Consider the following 25,206-nt stretch of genomic DNA (forward strand, 5'->3'; position numbering starts at 1 on the left):
GTAACCATTTGACAGTAAGTGTATGAGGCAGTCAACATGGAAAAACTCACCAACAGGTTAATTCCAATCCAGTGAAAGGGCACAACTGCAGGAGGCGGGAACTGAACCTGTGTCTAGTACTTTGCCAGTCAATACTTACGATTCCTATACCGCTGCATACAATGCACAGATATTTCTGCAGAATTTTGTTTCTCAGATAACTTTTGTGACAAACAAAAGCACAGCTCACTGAACCCAAGTTTAATCTTCTTCCACATATAAGCAAACAACAGTTGATGATACACACAAACACAGAAACAATTCAGGCACTGATACAAGCAGTTGCTGACAACAAGTGTATCACAATTGGTAGATAGCATGGCAGAAGCCATACCGTGTGCGCAAGTCATGAGGCCATTGTCAGAATATTTGAAACGTAGCATGCCAGTGGTCTTGCACCACAGTGTGTAGCCAAGTACAGGGTTATAGTGTGCCCCCCCCCCCCTTCCCTTGCAGAATGAGAGCTCTGCCAATGCTGGAGTCAGGGCAACTGTTTAAACGAGCACATTTTCTGTAGCAGGAGGAAGGAGATACGAGGCCAGAACCGGTGAGTATGGGCGGAAGTGGTGTGGCCGTGGACACGCTCAGCAGTCACTCCCCCATGAAGAACCGTAAGAGAAGCCCGGTGGCAAGGGCAATGTTGGCATGTTGACATCCAGTTCCCTGTTCCTCAGCATAGAGGAACTGCGCCCTGTTCCTCAGCATAGTGGAACTGCGCCAGCAGTGAACGTGTCACCCGCTCAAATGGAGGTTTTGTTTTGTTTTAGGGTGCCCATGTCATAATCTTATAACACTAATAAGGAAAAGAAGTTCAAATTGCCTACACGTTAAGCCCAATTGATGGAAGGAAAGAGAACTAAAGACAAGGTCTTCCTTTTGGAGAAAGGTCCACAAAATATGGTGTAGAGAGAGCGGATGTCCTGAGCCAAAGATAAGATTAAATTAAATGTTCTCTGCCATATTGTTATGAGAGATAAAACGTAAAACATGGTTGACAGCCCGCATGTCATTCATTAAAATGGTTGATTACTCAGGTGGCAAACATACAATAGAACATAAGCAATTTAAAAAAAGGGCATTCAGTAAGGAAATGTTGAACCATCAAGGGTTGACAACAATGAGCACAAAGTAGCTTGGGACCACCACTTAACAAATGGCAATGGCTAAAAAGACGGTGCCCAATACACAATTTAGGTAAAATGATCTCTTTGTGATGAGAGGGCTGAGAGGAGGTTGGCCAAGCTGTTGGGAGAGTTTTAATTCCCCAGAGTTTGTTCCCATGAAGGGAGGACCAGTGGTGATGCCAAAGTGACACCACCTGCTGACAGATGGCAACAAAGATCATCAGAGGGAATGGAAGAACAAACGGACCGAGTCACGAGAATTGCAGCCTTGGCAGTAGCATCAACAGCCTCATTTCCCATCAAACTGACGTGACCAGGTATCTACATGAACATCACAGTGACTCCCTCAACTGCGAGCAAGTGGAAGCTTTCTTGAACTTGTTTCACAAAGGGATGAACTTTGTACAGCACACAAAGGCTCCAAAGGGCACTGAGAGAACCAGAGCAAATAACAATTAAAAAGCCTGTGTCGCCGGGTGTACTGGGTGGCCTGATACAGGATGAAGAGTTCTGCAGTAAATATTTAGCAGTGTTCTGGAAGTCGATACCAGAAATGCTCGGTGCAAGTGACGATGGCACACCCAATACCACGGTCAGTCTTGGAACCACCAGTGTACATGAAGGTGCTATTGCTAAGTTGTATGGGAAGGTCGAGAAACTAACAGCGATAGATCAAATCTGGAATAGTTTCCTTGGGAAACGAATTAAGTTCAAGATGAACACAGGCCGCCACATGAAGACAAGGTGATGAAGGATTAACATTCATTGATAACATGTTAGGTAACATGAAGACAAGTACCGGAGCAGTAGCAGAAAGTGAACTCCAGGAGGTAAGAGAGAAGAAGGGCAAGTCCCATACTGGTGGTCAAGGGAATCATCAAAAAAGAGGGCATTGGCACCATTGGAGGTGGGTGGTCTGATCCGCTCCCTAGGAAGTACTGCTTGAGAGACGCAAGACACTGAAGGACCACATACAGCGGGCGGCCACATGAGACACGCATTACAAGCAACAAAGTTTCCTATCAAGCATGAGTCCCAGGAACTTTGTGGTTTCAGTAAATGCGTGAGCAATGGGCCCAAGAAGTAAGGACGGTGAAAGAAACCCATTGCACTGCTAGAAATTCATACGAACAGTATTGTCAGAGGAGAAGTGGAAGCCACAGTCAATGTTCCACGATTTCTGAAGACACCGTTCAAGGAGAGAAATCTGTGGAAAACTGTGATACACCACAAATTCCTCAACAAAAAGGGAGCCAGATATACCTGGCAGGAGACAGGCCATAGCAGGGTTAATGGCTATGGTTAAATGTTGATAAAGTCTGAACCCACATGTTCCTTGAAAACTTTTGTCTTTTAAAAACTCCTGAAGGGACTGGGACGGGTGGCCTCGGAAGTCCCATGTGTGTAGAGTACGGAGGGTATCAATCCTCAAGCAGGTGTCGTACGCTTTTTCCAAATTAAAAAACAGAGCTGCAGTCTGGTGTTTTTGCAGAAAATCATTCACGGTCAACTACACAATGGCACGTTCAAAATCTACATTGTGCCGTGGTTAGTAGATTGCAGTATTTCAGCAAACCCAGCCAGTGAGAGAAATGGGACAGTACCTAGAAGGAAGGCATTTGTCCTTACCAGCCTTAGGTATGGGTGTGACGGTGGCTTCACACCAGCAACTGGGAAATGTGCTACCTGTCCAAGTGCAATTATATGTATCAAGGAGAAAATGCTTGCCCACAAGAGAGATGCGCTGCAACATCTGAATGTGAGCATCGTCCAGCCCTGAGGCGAAATATTGTGATTAAGTGAGAGCATTGTCTAGCTCCTTCACAGTAAAAGCAGCTGTAGCATTCATGGTTCTGAGAGGACAAGTTTAGCACATGAGCTTCCTCAACTTGGTTCTGATGGAGGAAGGAGGGGTGACAGTGGGTGGATCTCAACATCCCCACAAAATAGTGGCCTAAGGTTTGGAAATAGCAATAGGGTCCACATCTGCTATGGTCAGGCCAGAAATCGGGAAATGGACCTTGGTCCCAGAGAGCTGACGTTAATTGCCCCACACGACGGAAGAGGGAATGAAACTGTCAAAAGAACTAGTAAATGAAATCCAGTTGGCTTTTTTGCTATCCCAAAGAATGCAACGACACTGTACATGCAACTGTTTATAACAAACGCAGTTCGCCATCGTAGGATGATGGTTAAAAACGGGGAGAGCATGCCTATGCAAGCGAAACACATCACAGCATTCCTCAGTCAACCAGGGGACTGTGACATGGCACAGTAATGATAAAGTGCAAGGTATGCAATGTTCTGGATCAGCAAGGATAACATTTGTCACATTCTCTACCTGGTCATCACAACTGGGGAAATGTTGTTCATCAAATATTGCCAGGGAGGCGTCAAGCCTCCAGTCGACCTTGTAAGTGCCTGAGTGAATGGGCCATTCAAGATGACAGGCAAGTTGGGCAGTGCAGAACAAGAGCTCCTAACAGGAATAGGTGTGCATGGAGTCTGAAAGAAAATTGGGCATTCCAGTATTAAGGCAGATGAGGTTGAGTTGACTGAGGTCAGTTAAGAGGGCACCTCTCTGACAAATTCTTGAAGAGCCTCAAATAAATTGTGCACGTTAAAGTCACCAAGCAGCAAAAAGGGGTGAGGGAGTTGACCAATAAGCTGGAGGAAGTCTGCCCTGGTGACAGCAAATGACGGAGGGATACAGACATTACAAACAAAAAAGGTGGACATGGACATGTTTGTATGGGTGCACAACAGCAAGGTCTTCAGCACCCACACAACGACAGTTTGAGATGAGTGTCAGTAAAATACACTAAACAGGAAGACAACACAGCATGTAAAACACGGGTAACAAAAGCTGGAAAACTATGTGCATACCCACACAGAACCACAGAACGAAGTACTGCGATAGTAGAAAAACATTAATGACACAGGAAGAAAGTGGTAAAAGGAGCTAAAACAATATAGCAGATGGACATGGCTGGCTAACCACAAGAATAAAAAAAAAAAAAGGAGAAGCCAGCCACTCCACAACTCACTAAAACCTCCAGCCTAAAAGTTTAGACCAGAGTCCAGACACACCACAAAACTTTAAAACCTTAGTCACACTAGTCTCATCATCAGCTAAAACAGAGGGCAGAACAAAAATGTTCAAATGTGTGTGAATTCCTAAGGAACCAAACTGCTAAAGTTATCGGTCCCTAGACTTACACACAATGAAACTGACCAAAAATGTCATGTTTCAATTTATTTTTTATTTGTTAGTACAACTCATGGATAATAAGTTCCCAAAGTTTCAATGTTGAAATCGCATCCGAAGTGCCTGAAAATTAACTGAAAGTGTGATGCGACCTCCCTGCCACGCCCACGTTTTGAAGCAGCACTTTAATTGCTTTCAATAACAACCCCTACATTCACAAGAAGAGGCTTCCAAATTGTATCCTGGATCTTGTTAAGCCCACTTACAGGTTTCTGGCTGATCCTGCACTTCTCAAAAAGTGTGTTCATGGCAAAACCAAAAATCCAATTGAGTCTCTAAATTCACTCATATGGAAACGATGCCCTAAAAACACATTTGCATCTGCTACAGTTGTCAGAATTGCAACTTATGATGCAGTTATTGTATTTAATGATGGGAAAGTTGGGAGGATGAAGGTATTAGAAAGAATGAGCTTCAAGATAGGAAATTTTACTCAAAACATCCGAAGAAAAATAGATTTACAGTGCGTCTCTGCAGCTGAAAAGTAAGTTGAAGACCTGGTAAAGGAAAGAAGACAGACAACAAGAAACCAGAAGAGAAGCCTTGAAGGGAAAGACGACCCAGAGTACAAATGTGGTGCCTTCTAGAGAAGTGACACAAGGAAAACAGTAAGGTTAAACTTTAAATTGGTTTCCTGAAAAGTTTGTTTTTTAAAGTTTATGTACCTTTTCCTCAGATTCTATGAAGTCTAGAATTTTCTAGAATTATGAAATTTTGTACACATATTTAAGTAAACCTAATAAATTTGTCTCAAGAGCAAATTTTGAAATTCTAATTGCAAACTGAGATATGGGGCGAAATGCTTGGAATTTTGCATGAATTTAAAATTGTACTTGTGGAATTATAATTAAAAAATTATGAAAATTCTCCTATTTGACCTATTCCAAAAACCTCATGAGAGAAGCTTACAACATATAAACAGATAAAACAGAAATTTTTGTAGAAATCTCTTTAATACTTTCTGAGAAACTTCAAGTTTCATTAAAAAAAAGTTGAATATATATAATCAAAGGATTTTATATGTAAATGTGTTACTTTCGTGTAAAGCGCAGTACAAAATTTCATTGCCATATCTTCGAAACTGTGGATTTGGTGCATTTTTGAAATAGTGTGTGTTTTTCATCAACGTCCCCCCTTAAACTAACTTATACCAAGAAAAACACATACACCCATGCCCGAGGGAGGGCTCGAACTTCCAGCGGGAGGGTCCACGCAATCCGTGGCCTGGTGCCTCAGACCGCATGGCCACTCTGCACGGCTAGAGGGCAGATCCCCACCAATATTTGCTTCTGCCCTTACATCACAATATAAAATGCTCTCTGTTATAATATGGCGGATAGAGATGTACACGCCACAAGCATCACAAAACGGGGGATCCTCTCGCTGTAGTAAAAAGCCGTGTGTGAGAGGGCAGTGCCCAATTGTAAGACGCGTGAGGATCACTTCATCCTGCCTGAGCAACTGGCACAAGCAACACCATGGCTGGGTTGTTGACTTCACCAAGTGCAGCTTATTGGCCATCACTGCCAGCCATTCCTCATCCCACAACTGCATGCACTCCCTGCGTAGTTCAGAAATGACAGCCTGCAAGGGAATAGGACACTGTGCCACATCCTGTCCTCTGCAGGCCTCCTTGGCAGCCCGATTGGCCTGTTCATTTCCCAATGACCCTGCATGACCTGGCCCCCAGCAGAATAAAACCTGCTTACCCTGTCGTTGGAGCAAGTACAGTTGGTCACACATCAGTTGGACCAACTCCTCAGCTGGGTAAACGTATCAGCAGTACCCTACAAATTAAAATACCTCAGAGAATACTCCATCCAAAAAGGTTATGTACTAGACACAAGAACAAGGACGACCAAAAAGCTCTACGTGTAACAGAGAGAAGAAGCGAAACAGAACAAGATTTAATCAAAGAAACTCGCGCACAATTGGAGACAAGTGTGGCTCAACCTGCACAAAAGCACACTCAATACAAACGTCAAAGCGACGTGGTACAAAGCAATAAACAACACTGTACCCACAAATGAAAGGTTACCAGCAATTCACCTCAGACCATCAGGAAAATGTCAGACCTGTCATGAAAATGATACCTTGCAACATCGTTTCTAATGCGGAGAAATGAAATAAATATGGGAGATATGCAAAACTACGCTGGCACTGATAAACAGAAGTACACCTGAAAGGATAAACCATCCCGGACATAAAACCATTCCCCAGACCAAAGAAACAAACCATCACTTGGATTTTAGGTCAAACAGTGTATGCAGTAATAGAACAAAACCAAGAAGATATCATGGAATACCTCTCGTACTTATGGGAGGGAAACAATAAAGCCAGGAGATCCAAAGGATACAAAACAGAATTCTCGAACTTCCTCAGAATTGCCAAAGAAGCAGCCTTCAAGAGAGCCGTGCCAGCCCGCTTGCCGTCACCGCCAGGCTGACCGCCACGGACGGAGCCCAGCTGAGGGAGGGCAGCGGCCCACGGCAACACCCACCGCCGGTCCAGCCCACCACTGCAGCGCGCGCCACACTTACCAGCCATCCCAGAAAAACTGTTGAAGTGCTTCTGTGAAGTTCTCTTTCAGTGTCGAGTGCAGTGTTTGTGTTTAGTGATACACCAATGCCCTCGCTGGGAATAGTTAAAGTGAAAGCAAAAGCAAGATCACCCTTCTTACACCAAATCAATAATAAGCAAATAATCAATTGCCAATTCTCTGTCTTTGTGTTTTCTAATACATTAGAAAAATATTGTCCACATTAATCGCTACCAAAAACTTATAATTAAAAATGGTCAAGTCCATTATCATGACACAGAAAGACTCAAATTTGAAAAAAAAAATTAAATACAAACGGAAAAGGTTTTAGAAATGAAATAAACGAACTCAACACAGTGATGCAATAAAAACAATAACTATGAAAATGGAAAACTGTAAACAAAATGTAATGAATTTTAAAACTTAACTTGTATCTACTATATACCTTTGAATTGAATGAAGTTTTACGTGTTTTTTTTTTTAAAAAAAAAAAAAAAAACAAAACAAGTGCAAGTTCTGTAATGATTGTAAGGTGCTAAGGCCAACCATTTGCTCTGAATATGATGCATCTGCTGTAGTGCTTTCAGGATTGCGTGGAGCTCTGCTGAGAAAATGGTATTCTTGTCATGAATGCAAATACTGGTGAAATGGTCGGAGAACACGACAGAGCAGCCAAGGGAATTCTCTTGTTTGGAGCCATCTGTATACACTACCATGAAATTGTGATGCATATCTAAAATGTTAAAAAACAGTGATTGAAATGTAAAACCTGACGTATGATCTTTCTTAAAATTCGTCAAGTCTAATGGCCACTCCCATCTCTAGATGGCAATCTTGCACAAATCCTGTAGGGTCTAGTTGCCTGGTGCCGGTTATGAAAAAGCCTTTCCAGTGGAGGCTGAGCAAAGGTATGGTAGGTGGGTTGTATGGTGTGGACAGTGTTCTATAAGCCTGGCACACCGTAAGTAGCCGTTGCCCGACTTGAAATGGCATTTCACCAGCTTCTGCACAGAGGCTTGGTATGGGACTTGTTCTGAATGCTCCAGTGGCAAACCGAATTCCTTCATGGTGCACCATGTCCAACATCTTTAAATAAAATTGTCTCTCAGACCCATACACCATGCACCCATAATCGAACCGAGATCACACAAATGCCCTGTAAAATCGCAGCAGCCAAATCCTATCTGCTCCCCATGTACTGTGACTAAGAAATTTTAAAATACTCAAATCCTTAAGAGACCATTTTTCTCAGGTCCTTAAGATGTGGTAACCATGTAAGCTTAGAGTCAAATATGATGCCCAGAAACCTCACTGTGTCTTTAAAAGTAACTCCAGAAAGTTTAAAATGGAAAGAGAACGGTTAAAAACAATACACACAGACTTCTTGGTGGAAAATTTTAAAACCACTCTTCTGCACCCACTCATCCAAATGTTGAAGAGTTAATTCCAACTGACGTGTTGTTGTTGCGAAGCTTTAAGAAGAGCAAAACACAGAGAAGTCATCCAAAAACAAAGAACACTGGACAGGACTTTTCACTATGGACGTAACGCTATTAACAGCTAGGGCAAAGACAGTCAGACTTAAAATGCTACCTTGAAGGACACCGTTCTCCTGCTCAAAGCAATCAGACAGGACGTCACAGACATGGTACCTAAAATATCATGGCGAGAGGAAGGACTGAATAAAAATGGGATGACTACCACGAAAACCCCATTCATGAAGCTGCTCCAGGATAAGAGACTCCAAGTAGTATTGTACGCCTTCTCGATGTCAAAAAATGTACCTAGAAGGTGACGCTGGTGTAGCAAAGCCTGTTGTATAGCTGCCTCCAGGAGGCAAGGTTATCAAAGATGGAACTATACCTCCTGAACCCACACTGAACGTGTCTAAAGAGTTGCCTGGATTCTAAAAGCCAGACAGGACAGCAGTTGACTATCCTCTCCAAGGTCTTCCTCATGCAGCCAGTGAGGGCAGCACTATGGTAATTACTTGGGCATGTATGGTCTTTCCCATGTTTTAAAAGAGGAATTAAAATAGTCTCATGCCACGAGCCAGGAAAGTGACCTGACACCCAAATGGCATTAAGGGGCTCCGGAACGCCCTATACTTGCAATGTTAAAATAACACTTATAAATTACATCTTTCCTCACAAAGTATTTGAGGTAGGAAGTTGAACTTTTTACAGATTATTTATTGGAATATGGGCTACAACTTAACACAGGGATTTTACAAAATTTTAGTTCAGTTATTAAAGATTATTTTTTTTCAATTGTAATGAAAATTCACAACATTTTCTTGCAATTTTTTATTTATATATTGAAAAATATACAGTTTTTTGGAAAAAGGCTGTGTTAAATTATGCAGAAGGTACTGTGTAACATTTACTGAAAGTTTGAAACAAATATGTTTGGAAGATCCTTAGAAAACATGTAATTAGTATGAGAAAATAAAAGTTTTGGGAATCGAGCGACAAAGATTGGATTAACTTTTTAGTGCATTCCAGGTCCATAGGATGGATTATCTTCATCCTCTGCAAACTCCTCCTCCAGCTTCCTTTTGTTCCTCCTCCTGTTTACTCTTGCTTGTATTTCTAGACTCTTTACAGCCCTGTCTGCAGCCCGAAGGCGTTCCTTGTCTAAAGCAAGCATCGCTCGTTGTTGTGTTCGTAGATTTTGCTACCATTTTCTTCAGTTGCAGTTACTGCAACACTGTTCCAAAAGGTGGTCATGTATGAACACTTATCACATTTCAGATGTATTTCACTAGCAAGTCCTACGTGCTTTATTATGGAGAGTTCCAGACCAACTTCACTACAATGAATACATCTTACACAGTTTGAAAAAATTCCTTTGAGAACCGACATATCAAATATTTCATTCACATCCGATTCGCCCATAAAACATTCATAGTTTTCACTCATTGAACCAAGCTTCTTCTGTGAAGTATTTTCTTTCCCACTTTGACTGCTATGGGCAGGTGTACTTGAGAGGTTAGGTTCACTCACTTGGTTATCGTCTTTATTGTTTACAGTAATAACACATACCTTTGGCTTTCCAATATTTCTCCTTTTCTTAAAAGCCTTCAGAGGATTTCTAATAACTTTACTTTTACTCATTATTATACTTCAACAAAACAGAGACTCAAGAAACAGAATTAATTACGAATATTTTCGAGATAACGACAGAGTAAATAAACATGAAACAATCGACAATCACACCAGCGATATATATTGAACCATCACAGGTTAGCCACAACACATACTTTCTCACATCACTAAAATGTACCTGATGAACAAGGACGTTAATAATAACACCATTTGACAGCAGTTTAACAGCGCCACAGTGGGTCACGCCCATGTAGAACACATTTCAAAAAAAATTTAAAAATAGTTGTAGTCTTCGGAATTGAATAAATTATATATCTATTAAAAGGTAATAGTCTGCAGATTCAGAAAACGCAAAAAAGTAAAAATTGAACTTTTCATGATTTTGAGCCTTTCCGGAGCCCCTTAAGAAGTGCGAGGAGGATATCTTTGCTTCGCCTTGTGAGGTGCCACAGCATACTGTAATGGATCCTGTCATGACCAGGGGATGTGTCACGAGCAACAGACAATGCAGAATCCAGTTCCCACATGGAAAAAATGGGCAGTTGTTTCTTCATCAGAGGTGGACCTGAAGCCCAAAATACACCTCTCAGCAACCACTCTACGGCGCTGGAAATGTGGTTCCTGACTAGCTGTTGCAGTAACGGTGGAAAAATATATTGCCATAGTCTGGGCAATGTCTCACAGATTGGTTTGGAGAGTGCCGTTCCCGGCACAATGTTCGAACTGAGCCAACTGGCTATGAAGTGTCCAGTCGGCTCTACTGAGCACCCGTTGTGGTGGTTTCCTTTTGGGTTCCACCCCATCTGGCAGGTGAATCCGGATTGGGAAGACATCACTTCTGTGCAAGTCATCGACCACTTCCCATTGAGCAGTGTGAGCAAGAGCTGGAGAGCAAAGTGAGAGATCAATGGCAGAGAACAATCCAGTTGCTGTGCAGAAGTGAGTGCTCTGTCCCGCATTTAGCAAGTATGTGCATGACACAAGAAGTGCCTCAATTCCTCTACACCCAGGGCAGGTAGTTGCAGAGCCCCAAAGTACATTGTGTGCATTAAAATCACTATAGAGGATGAAGGGGTAAGGGAGCTGTGTAATCAGGTCGTTACGGCCTCTTTATCAAGTGCATCATGTGGGGGAAGGAAAGGGAACATATTGTCAACGGATGATGCATCTGCATTGATATAGCAATTGCTTGTAAAGACGTCATAAGAGAGAGACAGGCGAGGAGTGGTTGTTGGTAATGATGAAAATACCTACGCCTCCTCTAGCTCTCTCTCCACTCAGGTCATCCTTTTTGTGAATTACATAGCCTCGTAGCTCAGGGATGTACGACTGATGGAAATGAGTCTCCTGGAGAGACAGACACTGTGGTCTAACCTGAGATAAGAGACAGAGTTCCTCCATATGCGTCCTGAACCCCTTCAAGTTCCACTGTAGGATGGGAGCCACTTCGTCGTCGCAGTTTTAATTTAACCCTATCTTTGGGCCGTGGAGGTGAAGCACTTGTAGAACGAGGGAGAGTGGAGGAGTCACCTGGATCCAAGGCATCTAACTCCATGATGTCCTCCTCATCAGTCAGACCTGAAAGAATGACGTCTGACGGCGCTCGAGACAGCTTTTGCCGTGCATCTTTTCCTGCACCCTGTCCCTTCGACATGAGGGAGAAAGAGGGCATTTAGAGGCACTCTGCTTGTTATGTGCCTTCTTGACTCTCACTACAGAACTGTTGCTGGTCTTTTCTGTGGTGGCTGCTTGTATTGCTTTATCCTTACTTGTGTTGCCTTGGCATGTACACATGCAAGTACAGGTGCTGATGATGGATAGTTGTAACCGGATGACATCTGCATCAAGGCGTTGCCTTAGGAAAAGGTTTCTGCGACATGGAAGCATAAGAAGTGGTGAAGACAGAAGGGTTCGTCGCCTTACATTCCTTTTTGGTTTCAGCATAGGGGATCTGCTTGGTGGTTTTTACACTGTGTGATCAAAAGTATCTGTACACTTGGCTGAAAATGGCTTTCAAGTTTGTGGTGCCCTCTATTGGTAATGCTGGAATTCAATATGGTGTTGGCCCACCCTTAGCCTACTCAAGCAGGCATCAGGTGCTGGAAGGTTTGTTGGGGAATGGCAGCCCATTCTTCACGGAGTGCTGCATTGAGGAGAGGTATTGATGTCGGTCGGTGAGGCCTGGCACAAAGTCGACGTTCCAAAACATCCCAAAGGTGTTCTGTAGGATTCTGGTCAGGACTCCATGCAGGCCAGTCCATTACAGGGATGTTATTGTCATGTAACCACTCCACCACAGGCAGTGCGTTACGAAAAGAGACTTGATCGTGTTGAAAGATGCAATCGCCATCCCTGAATTGCTCTTCAACAGTGGGGAGCAAGAAGGTGCTTAAAACATCAATGTATGCCTGTGCTGTAATTGCACTACAGCAAACAGCGAGGGGTGCAAGTCCCCTCCATGAAAAACATAAACAAACCATAACACCACTGCCTCCGAATTTTTTACTGTTGGCACTACACACACTAGCAGATGACGTTCAACGGGCATTCGCCATACCCACACCCTGCCACATTGTATTCTGTGATGTGTCATTTCACACAATGCTTTTCCACTGTTCGATCTTCCAATGTTTACGCTCCTTACACCAAGCAAGACGTCATTTGGCATTTACCTGCGTGATGTGTGGCTTGTGAGCAGCCACTCGACCATGAAATCCAAGTTTTCTCACCTCCTACCTAACTGTCATAGTACTTGCAGTGTATCCTTATGCAGTTTGGAATTCCTGTGTGATGGTCTGGATAGATATCTGCCTATTACACAGTACGACACTCTTCAACTGTCGGCGGTCTCTGTCAATCAACAAATGAGGTTGGCCTGTACACTTTTGTGCTGTACGTGTTCCTCACGTTTCCACTTCACTATCACATTAGAAACAGTAGATCTAGGGATGTTTAGGAGTGTGAAAATCTCGCGTACAAATGTATGGCACAAGTGACACCCAATCACCTACAGTCCGTAAGTTCTGCGGAGCACCCCATTCTGCTCTCTAATGATGTCCAATGACTACTGAGGTCACTGATTTGGAGTGCTTGGCAGTAGGCGGCACCACAATGCACCTAATACGAAAAATGTATGTTTTTGGGGAGTCCTGAATTTTTCTCTCGTCTGCAAAAACAGGGCAGTCGCAGCTCCAGACTGGGGGCTCCCAGATCAGTTAACGCAGACTGCTGAAGATGGACAGTCTATCCCAGCTTCGTGGGCTGCCTTTCCCCATTTCCCGTAGGTCGCTTCACCCCCGCAACTCAGCATTGTGTGACCAAAACAATGGCATTTGTAGCACTGCTTAGAGTTAGGTACATAAGGCCTAACCCCAAGTCAGAGAAACCTACCATGATGTGATCAGGCAACGCTGGAGAACTAAAGGTCACTATGAAAGTGCCGGTCTTCTCAATTTCTCCATCATTTCTACGCATCCTTTGCTCTATGTCCACTATCCCCTGTAATTCCCATTCCTGTGGATTCAGGAGTTTCTTATAGAGGTGTTTACCATCCTCGCAATCTGGGCAGTCAAGACAAGATCCCCATTCACTGCGACACACAATGCTCCACTCCGCACCACACAGTGGTCATTGAAGCATGCCTAGAGCTTATGGTAACAGGAAATTGGCAGCGTTTACCATTCCCCAGTTCAGGAACCCCGGGATCACCAAGCCCGTATTCAGCAAAAAAATGCTGAGCCCCTGAGGGCAGGAAAGGTGGAGAGAGGAAGGAAAATGCGGACTGCAATAGCTTACGGCCAGGTGTTCAGTGAGATCGTTCGGCTATAGATATCATCCCAAATGAGCAGCAAAACTCCCCAACACGATGGAATGCCATCTTCAGAGGGAAAGTCTAGGCAGTCTGGAAGGATACGTGGGAGGTCAAAGCAGTCATGAGCACGCAATTTTGTTTCCTGGAAGCAGATAACAACCTCACATGGTGCTTCCAAAAGCAGTCTCAATTCTTCCTTGTTGGATCTAATGCCATGAATATTCCAGCAGAGAAGAGTCATAATAGGGAATGAGGAGGAGGGGGGGGGGGGAACAAATGTATGGTAGTCACATCAGCAGCTGTCTAGTACCAGCCTCCAAAAACTCACTGCTGCATGGCACAGAGGCTGGAGGATCCTGTTCCTCGAGATCTACAGTGGCACTGGCCCTGGATTGACCTGTGGATTCCAGGGCAGAAAAACAGTAGGTGATATGCACTGGAAAAATGGAGGTCAGCCAGGTGAGGGTATCACGCGGCGAAACAGTTGAAGAGGATCTCCACGTCAGGGAAAGAGAAGACACTTTGCCTTTATTCGATTTCTTAGGGCCTCTATAGTTGGCAGATGAAGATTCACACTATTGTTGGTTGGAGGGACATAAAAAGTCTTCACGGAAGTATTCTTTTTATCCTTTCTGTCCTGCTGGTTGTGTAGCAGATGATTTCGCTGCCTGGGGCAAAGATTTGGTGGCTTCTTGGGCAGTGTAGGAGAAGGAGATGGGGTGCTACCATGATACTGAGCAATTTTACAACAGCAGTGCTGAAATAGAGGTCACAAGTCTACGTGGCCATACCCTTCGTGGAGGAAGGCATAGCAAGAACAGTACTGTAGGTGCCAGATAGTAAAATGCAGGGCTTTCAACTAGCCAACAACTTGCGAGTGACAGGGTAAGGTGATTTTTCCATCACCTGGATCTCCTGGATGGCCCCCTCAATGAGACACACGGAATATACAGGGGATGAGGTGGCTCTGTCGCCATTACAACTGAAATAGCGCGGAAAAGAAAGCGAGCAATCGCCCTCATGAGCATCCCTTCCACAAGTAACATATTTGGCCGTGTTTTGACAGGACATGCGAGTGTGGTTGTAACATAGACACTGGTAGCAACACATTTAGTTTGGAATGTATGGTCAGACCATGATGACTTCACTACCTGCTCTGATTTTCGATGGAAGCACTATTCCATCAAACATGGGAAAAAGAGTGTGTAGCACTTAGGTTCCATCAACCTTTTTCATTACCCAAAGGACCACAGTGGTGCTCTGATCAGAGAGGTAAATTTGGATTTCTCCCTCAGTGAGACCATCAAGCACCCAAGTGTAAATAACACCACATGAAGAATTCAGTGTTTGATGGGTCCCAACACGAACAGGATAGCTGTCAAGGAGTGAAGCTGCAAGCAGTTGCTGAGCTTAAGAATCACAATTGGTATCCAAAAGCTATATGTCATTACACAAATGAGAGCAGGATTTCACAAGGCCAGCAACTGCAATAACACCTTTCTAAATTATAAACTCATTAACTGTAGCAAATGACTGACCTCCTTCAGAAAATGACACCATGAGGAACCAAGGTGCAGATGGGGGAGTCATGAAATCTTTAGCCCCATTCCTCTTACATTTAGTGGATATAGTCCGAGATGGTGATTGGCTCACTGTGGGGGAAAAAAAAAAAAAAAAAAAAAAAAAAAAAAAAAAAAAAATATGATTTCCAAGGTCTCCAATGGTGTGCTCCTTCCAACTGGGGGCTCCCATTAGAGGGGGCCTCACCCACCTTAGGTTACTGTTCACACCTCAGGCAGATCCCACGAACTCTTAACAGAGGGACCAACTGGCAAGTGGGAAGGTAACAGGTAAGGCAATCATGCCTCCCTTGGCCTGGCCTGTACCAGGGGGTACATGTGAACTACACCTGTTGACCCGGGGCTGGGAATTATGCATTACGTAGTCACTGGTTAGGCATCAAACACATGGGCCAGCCTTCACGAGCACAAAGGGAGGAAGAAGGAACAAAGAGAAACCTCAAACATTGAATCAGAGGAAGGAGAGGAGATGGAGAACAAAGATAGAAAGAAAAACAGATGAGGGACGACTGTTCTGATGCTGGGCTATCAAAACTGCAATGCACATTTCCGAAACTATCCAAGACATGTTCCCCCAAGGGATAGGGGGAAAAGAATAGGAGGAGGAGAGGCATGCAGCATGGAAAGGAAAAAGGTGTTGCGAAGGCTGGGGCCAAGCATGAACTCACCGAAGAGTGGTGAGCGTCCTGGGAGGCTCAAACGGGGGCACCGGTGCTGAAGAGCCTGAAGGCGCCATTACAGCCAGCGAAGGAATCGTAGGTGACAAAGCACCATGGGAGGGCCCAGCAGCAGGTGCCAGACAACTGGACCCGGATGAAAAGCAGGAGGTGGCAACACCCACAAGGAGGGCAGGTCTGCCCCTGCAGCAACGATGCCCCGCAAAGATGGGACAGGTGCTGAGGGATGAGGTGGTAGTGGCAGTGAGGACACAGCTGGTCATGGTGTGTACCATACAGAGGTGGCAGCCTCGGCAGCTGTGGATTGTGGCTGGACTCCACTTCAGTCAGCAACCAAACCTCTGAGATCTTATCGCAGAGTCAGTAGTGAACAGCGACGATGGTCACGCTGATAGATGTTGGTGGGGCGGCATGAGCAGATACAGGAAGGGTGCTTGGCTGGCTACCATGGAGCATCTTTGTTAGCTTCCGATCCTTCCACACCAGCGTAAACCTGAATGAATTCAGGTGTCATCTATGGAGTGGTTTGTGATATACTATTTCATCTGAAACTTCAACATACGAACAAGATTTTCTGCCTTGCCATTAGATTCAAGATGAAAAGGACAAGCAGTCACGTGGCAAATGCTTTAATGAGTGCGAAAATAGTATTAGACCTGGGACACAAACTGTGGATTGTTCTCCGTCACATGCTTATAACGCAATCCTTCAATAGAAAAAAATGTTGGAGAGCGCCTGAATCATAGCCATGGCCGATGTCGAAGGACAGCGGATAACATATGGAAATTTGGAGAAAGCATTGACTATCAGGAACCTGGAAGAATAATTTAGGATGGATCCAACGAAATCAACACGGATGCATTCCCGTTGACACTGTGGTGTTGTCCACGGAGAGAGCACCGCTTGTTGGGTAGCACACTGAGAGCAGGCCGTGAGGAGATGTACATTGTCACCGTTGATACTGGGCCAAAACATGTCCTGACAGGCCAATAACTTGGTACGTAAAATACTACCCCCCCCTTCCCCCCAAAGTCCCTGTTGTAGGAGCTGAAGTCGTTCCACTGTGGGTGGCCAGGATCACATACCTACGTGACAGCTCGTCCGTAACTAAGACACCACCTAATACCAGAAGCTGGAGATGATGGGAAAAACAGTTGTACAGACGATCAAAAGCATGTAAAACTGGACTGGCAGTGATGGGAAGAAGCTGGGACAGCACATTGATGTTGGTATGTTGCGATGTAGGCTTAAAATGTATTTCACAGTTGTAGCATGACAGAAACGATGCCCAACACTTGAGGCAATGCTATTTTTGTTGAGCAATGAAGCAGAAGTATTAAACAATGAAACCAAGGGCTTGTGGTCAGCGGCGGTGGAACTCAGACTCATACAAGAACATATGAAACTTCCTTTTCAACTTGCAACTCGAGCTGCTGCGCTGAGTTGAGCACTTTTGGTGCATAAGCTATGGGCTTTCAGAACCATCCTCATATCGATGTGCATGAATTTCCCCAAGTCCATACTGAGAGCTGTCCATAGACAGAACAAGGTGGTGGCCAACGTGGAAAGTAGCCTAACACGAAGCAGAATGTAATTTAGATTTAAAAAATGTGAACGTGGGCTTGCAGGCTGGAGTCCATTGAAAAGGAATGTTCTTGTGGAATAACTCGTGGAGGGGATGAGCGAACGTGGCCGTACCTGAAATAAATTTGTGACAGTTAAGCAATGTTACCTAAAAACACTGAGTTCTTTGACACATGTAGGGCGAGGTGGAACTGTGAAAATGGCGGTCTCCCTCTGAAATTAGGAAAATAATAAACTTGCTTAAAAGCAAAAACTCACATGGAATTGATGGCATTTCCAGCAAAATACTAAAAGCTTGTTCTCAACAGATAAGTAAGATTCTCAGCCACCTGTGTAATAGCTCTCTGGAACAGGGCATTTTCCCTGATAGACTGAAATATGCTATTGTTATACCTTTGCATAAAAAGGGGGAGAGATCTGATGTCAACAATTACTGTCCAAACTCCCTTCTAACAGCTTTATCCAAAATTATTCAGAAAGCAATGTATTCAAGAGTAGCTTCACATATCTGTAAAAATGAAGTACTAACAAAATGTCAGTTTGGTTTCCAGAAAGGTTTTTCAACAGAAAATGCCATATATGCTTTCACCAATCAAATTTTGAATGATCTGAATAACCGAACACCACCCATTGGGATTTTTTGTGATCTCTCAAAGGCTTTTGATTGTGTAAATCATGAAATTCTGCTAGACAAGCTCAAATATTGTGGCATGAGTGGGATAGTGCACAAATGGTTTAATTCGTACCTAACTGGAAGAGTGCAGAAAGTTGAAATATGTAGTTCTCACAACATGCAAAGATCAGCACATTCCTCAAACTGGGGAACTATCAAGAATGGGGTTCCACAAGGGTCAGTCTTGGGTCCTTTGTTGTTCTTAATATATATTAATGACTTGCCATTCTATATTCATGAAGAGGCAAAGTTAGTTCTCTTTGCTGATGATACAAGTATAGTAATCACACCTGACAAACAAGAATTAACTGATGAAATTGTCAATACTGTCTTTCAGAAAATTACTAAGTGGTTCCTTGTAAATGGACTCTCACTGAATTTTCATAAGACACAGTACATACAGTTCCGTACAGTGAATGGTATGACGCCATTAATAAATATAGACCTTAATCAGAAGCATATAGCTAAGGTAGAATATTCCAAATTTTTAGGTGTGTCCATTGATGAGAGATTAAATTGGAAGAAACACACTGACGATCTGCTGAAACGTTTGAGTTCAGCTACTTATGCAATAAGGGTCATTGCAAATTTTGGTGATAAACATCTTAGTAAATTACCTTACTACGCCTATTTTCACTCATTGCTTTCATATGGCATCATATTTTGGGGTAATTCATCACTGAGGAATAAAGTATTTATGGCACAAAAGCGTGTAATCAGAATAATAGCTGGAGTCCACCCAAGATCATCCTGCAGACATTTATTTAAGGATCTAGGGATATTCACAGTAGCTTCTCAGTATATATACTCTCTTATGAAATTTGTTATTAACAACCAAACACAATTCAAAAGTAATAGCAGTGTGCATAACTACAATATTAGGAGAAAGGATAATCTTCACTATTCAAGATTAAATCTAACTTTGGCACAAAAAGGGGTGAATTATACTGGCACTAAAGTCTTTGGTCACTTACCAAATAGTAACAAAAGTCTGACAGATAACCAACAAGTATTTAAGAAGAAATTAAAAGAATTTCTGAATGACAACTCCTTCTCCTCCATAGAGGAATTTTTAGATATAAATTAAGAATATATATATATATATATATATATATATATATATATATATATATATATATATATATATATATTTTAAAAAAATAAAAATAAATAAATAAATAAATAAAAACACACAAAAAAATAAAAAAGTTGTTACATTAACTTAAGTATGTTGTTAAATTATGAGTGCAAGCATCTGCAGCACTGCACTTATGAAGAGTGGGGCTCTGGCAGCGAGCACAGTGGATGCCGTGTCGTGTGCACAAGTCATTTCGCCCACCCCGTGTGGCCTGTGGTGGCCGACCTCTGCAGAAGCCAGTGGCAGAATATTCAAAATGTAGCATGCCAGTGGCCTGTTGCCATGGCAGGTATCTAAGTATTGAGTACAGAGTTATAGCAATTTTCAAGAATCTTCTAATTCACGATGTCTGTCCATATACCAGCAGATCGAATTTTACCCTATTTTCCATGTTTTTGCACGTTCCCATAAAATTTTCTTCTACAATATTTCACTTTCTTCTTCAGAAACAGTTAATTTAGTTACAAACAGTCCCCACAAAGTTTACCAGATAGAGGATGATCTAGTCAAAGAGCCACAGGTATGCTTAAGTTATGAGTCAATCAACTGCAAAAAATGTACTAAGCAACTTTTATACCAAACTGATTTTAAACACTATAATGAAATAAGATCATGGGGACTGTTAAGGTACCCTCAGAATTATTGCAGTCTAAGTTGAGAGGTGGTGGTTTAGGAAACGCACATCACTGGTGTCACAATTAATTTCAAAAACTTTTTTTTTTCTATTGTACAAATTCAGAAACAACAACAACACTCAACACTGATTACTGTATGTACATTTAACAAGTCACACTTTAATAACACATTATAAGAGACCCAAAACTGCATGCTACATTTAAATATAAAGACATCACCAAGCACTTAACTATAAAAAATCCAAGAAAACAGAACACGCCAATATTAAAGTTCTACTATTTCATAGGGTCGTACAGACACAGTATTTTAGCAATTTGACATGCCGCAAATGTCAGGTGCTCTTATGAGCTGAGCTCCTAGGCATGCCCACCCAACTTTCATCCAACCTGTGGAGAAGCCATGGAGGAAGAGGTAGCCACTGTCTATTATATCACATACTGGCACATTATCAAGACAAATTGCACACATACTGAGAAAACACTGAGTAAAAACATTCTTTTGCATGCCCAATAAAACATGGGCATTATTGGCAAGTATCGAAGATGACCTAGGTTGCAGGAGGCTGCTCTATATCAGACTGCGTGCCAATGTGGCAAGACGTATATAGGAAAACAGGCCCACAATTGAAGATCAATGCTGAGAACACCAGCAGCACACTTGACTAATGTATCATAAGTCGGTGGTCACAGAGCACAATATATCTGAGAGTCATGTGATAGAATACAAATATACCAGGACTTTAGCATCGACTTTGAAATACTGGGACAGCATCGTTGGAGAGGCCATTGAAATTCGCACCAGGGACCATCTTATCAATCGAAACTATGGCTACAATCTCAGTATGGCTTGGGAATAAGCACTATGAAGTATTGCCCTCGTTTCACACTATGAACTGGTGGTATACCCGTGGACTGTTTGATCACAAATACGCCAGGAGAAACTGAATAATCACATTAAAATTCTAGTTTACATAGAGTGAATGCCCATACCATTGGGTAAATTTGGGTAGACTTCTTGTAGCAAATGCTGAAGGGTTTTGCGCTGCCCCTCTTCTGTCACAGGTTTCACCAGTTTCTGAAGGAATGGCTCCTCACTATTATAACAGCGGAATGGTATATACTTAAATGTCTCATCACCAGTAACTTCCATGAGTTTTCTATTGGTTGCCCAAAATGGATCAAACTTATCTGAAAATAACAAAAATACATACATAGATACTCATTTCAAAGATAATTCTGACATTACAAGAGGAACTAATAAAGGGAAGTAAAGTATTAATTCCTTTAACAACCAAAAAACCTACACTTACTATTAGCCACTACTAAACTATGATTGATCTTCAACATCTGTTAATAATATGCTTCACAGAAATTCATCTATGACATGCTTTTATGTCCCAAATTTCCACATCAATTATATATTCAATATTTTAAGCTTAGCTCTCACTTGTGATTTTAGGAATTTCAGCCATCATTAAAAATAACTAAGTGCATTCTGGAGTTAAAAAACCCAGGGTAGCCTTAAAAGCCTCCACAGTACAGTGTAAGTTGAGAAATTTATAAGCAACAATGTTACAGAACCAACGAAGCTGTTGGTTTAGGCTCTTCACTCAGCTCCAGACCAGATATCCCCAGGACACACCAGAAATGATACTACAGATAGAAAGCTGTTCCCATATCCCTCGAGTACAGCTAGTTGTTGTGACCACATATGCCGAAGAATGGTCCTTGATTTCAAGGAACAAATAAAATTAGTATGACCACAGATAAACACTGTCCTGCAGTTCACAACTCAATGCCACTTTGCTCCCAGCCACCTCGTGCTTACCCATCCCAATATTCATGGAAGTTGTCAATTCTCATGCTAAAAGAGAATATTCATACCTTTCTCTTGTTCAACAGCCACAACGAAATCTAGGGACTCCCAGAACTAGTAAATATCTACTTCTCCTAAAACAGTGATAGCAAATAGGCAGATGATGGCTGAAGGTCTAACATAAACCCCGAGATCATGGGGTAAGTCTTTCCAAGCATGAACACTGTTTCTGTTTTATTACCCTTTTGTTCTAGGAGAGCATGACCAAAAAGTGTTTCAATGATGCACTTCAACAAAAATAAATGAAGGCTGATACAAAAGTGAAATATGATGAAGAATGTTGGAGAAGACATTTGTAGTAAAGCACACTTAGCACCTCTAAAATTAAATAAATAAATAAATAAATAAATAAGTACTTCACTAACGAAACAGGAGATTATACTCCACATAAAACAGCATGAGAACAGCTCTATTTTAAATTACTTATCTTGAAGTACTTCATCTGTAGATTGATGTCAACGTTACATACACAACAAAGCAAATAAACGTCATTATTTCAATTTCTCGAGAGAAATTTCATTATTGTAATGAGATATATGTATCACTCACCATTCTGCAGTCCAAGCCACAACTGCATATGGTCCTTCTTTTGCATGTTTGATACAACTTGACTTCTGTGTTTTAGAACATCCGCCTCTTTCACACAGGCCATGAAGTGTGATTCCACAGCTTCTCTAAAAGACAACATATTGTTCATAGTTTGACTAGTTTAATGTTAAATATGACACTAATTATTTATGTAACTAAACAATAACATGGACTTACCTACCAGGGCAGTGAAGTAATTCTGTTTCAGGAAATTTTTCAAAATGTACAGTTATATTCCAAGGCAAGTTACTTTCAGATGCGTACAAGTCATAAAGGACACCAATTGGATAATGCCTGGAAAGAAAAAAATTATCAGCAGGGGGAAATGGCAGAAAAGCATGCTGCTTTGCAATAAGCTGCTATTAAAATCCTTTTTGACTTGCAAGTGATATTACAGAAAATAGAAACAAATGTAATCAATATTCAACTTACAATGGCAAACTCGTATTTAGAAACTGTAGAAGAGAAAACTAGCAAATCATCATTCATAAGTTTTAAAACTCCAAACCAACATAAATTTTACGTCTTAGGCTGTACAGTCTGAGATACAAAGCTCCTCAACTTGTCGTTGCCATTGTGTATCTGTCTGGCCTAAAAATACTGACATGGATTTTTGTGATTCAATCTAGTTTACACTTCATATTTATTTTTACAGTAGAACTGCACAGATTGCTAGATTCTTATTTCTAACACTCCTGTCACTGCTCTAAATCACATTATTTGCTTTTGGAGAATGAAGGGGCACATTGTTATTTGATGTAATATCCTTTGCCTTATCTGCCTACTGGGAAATAACTGAACTACTCATTATTCTTGACATACCTTCATGTTTATTTGGGATGAAAACCTACAGCTGCATGTACAAGAGTAGGTGTTTAGCTTTCAGAACTTAATGTCTGAGTGATAACGTTTATCTTCAGAATAAGTTGTTTTAATGTTGACGTAAGTGATGAACCGTGGACCATGGACCTTGCCGTTGGTGGGGAGGCTTGTATGCCTCAGCGATACAGAGCCATACCGTAGGTGCAACCACAATGGAGGGCTGTCTGTTGAGAGGCCAGACTAACGTGTGGGGCCTTGCTGTGCTGGTACGGCAAATGGCTGAAAGCAAGGGGAAACTACAGCCATAATTTTTCCTGAGGGCATGCAGCTTTACTGTATGGTTAAATGATGATGGCGTCCTCTTGGGTAAAATATTCCGGAGGTAAAATTGTCCCCCATTCGGATTTCCGGGCGGAGACTACTCAGGAGGACGTTGCTATCAGGAGAAAGAAAACTGGTGTTCTACGTATCGGAGCGTGGAATGTCAGATCGCTTAATCGGGCAGGCAGGTTAGAAAATTTAAAAAGGGAAATGGATAGGTTAAAGTTAGATATAGTGGGAATAAGTGAAGTTCGGTGGCAGGAGGAACACAACTTCTGGTCAGTTGAATAAAGGATTATAAATACAAAATCAAATAGTGGCACTGCAGGAGTAGGTTTAGTAATGAATAAAAAAAGGAGCGCAGGTACGCTACTACAAACAGCATAGTGAACGCATTATTGCAGCAAAGATAGACACGAAGCCCACGCCTACCACAGTAGTACAAGTTTATATGCCAACTAGCTACGCAGATGACGAAGAGATTGATGAATGTGTGATGATATAAAAGAAATTACTCAGATAGTGAAGGGAGATGAAAATTTAATAGTCATGGGTGACTGGAATTCAACAGTAGGAAAAGGAAGAGAAGGAAAAGTAGTAGGTAAATATGGAGCATAACTTAATCATAGCTAACACTTGGTTCAAGAATCATGAAAGAAGGTTGTATACATGGAAGAGACCTGGAGACACTGGATGGTTACAGATAGATTATATAATGGTAAGACAGAGATTTAGGAACCAGATTTTAAATTTTAAGACATTTCCAGTGGGAGATGTGGGCTCTGACCACAGTCTATTGGTTATGAACTGTAGATTAAAACCGAAGAAATTGCAAAAAGGTGGGAATTTAAGGAGATGGGACCTGGATAAACTGAAAGAACCAGAGGTTGTAGACAATTTCAGATAGAGCATTAGGGAACAATTGACAAGAACAGGGGAAAGAAATAAAATAGAAGAAGACTGGGTAGCTTTGAGAGATGAAATAGTGAAGGCAGCAGAGGATCAAATAGGTAAAAATACAATGGCCTGTAGAAATTCTTGGATAACAGAAGAGATATTGAATTTAATTGATGAAAGGAGACAATATAAAAATGCAGTAAATGAAACAGGCAAAAAGGAATACAAACGTCTCAAAAATGAGATCGACAGAAAGTGCAAAATGGCTAAGCAGGAGTGGGTAGAGGACAAATGTAAGGATGTAGAGGCATATATCACTAGGGGTAAGATAGATACTGCCTACAGGAAAATTAAAGAGACCTTTGGAGAAAAGAGAACCATTTGCGTGAATATCAAGAGCTCAGATGGAAAACCAGTTCTAAGCAAAGGTGGGAAAGCAGAAAGGCGGAAGGAGTATACAGAGGGTCTATACAATGGTGATGTACTGGGGGACAATATTACTGAAATGGAAGAGGTCGTAGATGAAG

At 42.1% G+C, this 25,206-nt stretch overlaps 1 protein-coding gene across 3 annotated transcripts in view; it reads right to left on the reverse strand.

Moving 5' to 3' along the window:
- The window catches only part of LOC126248408 (autophagy protein 5), a 156,567-nt gene that overhangs the window by 39,221 nt on the left and 92,140 nt on the right, over nucleotides 1-25,206 (reverse strand). For all 3 annotated transcript variants that reach the window (XM_049949361.1, XM_049949363.1, XM_049949362.1), the window contains exons 3-5: nucleotides 22,817-22,933; nucleotides 22,601-22,725; nucleotides 21,166-21,363 (exon numbers count right to left, since the gene is read on the reverse strand). In XM_049949361.1, coding sequence (XP_049805318.1) covers nucleotides 21,166-21,363; nucleotides 22,601-22,725; nucleotides 22,817-22,933 — 440 coding nt within the window. The remainder of the gene's footprint in view (nucleotides 1-21,165; nucleotides 21,364-22,600; nucleotides 22,726-22,816; nucleotides 22,934-25,206) is intronic.

The sequence above is a fragment of the Schistocerca nitens genome, chromosome 3 (assembly GCF_023898315.1).
Source record: "Schistocerca nitens isolate TAMUIC-IGC-003100 chromosome 3, iqSchNite1.1, whole genome shotgun sequence".
NCBI classification, from domain to species: domain Eukaryota; kingdom Metazoa; phylum Arthropoda; class Insecta; order Orthoptera; family Acrididae; genus Schistocerca; species Schistocerca nitens.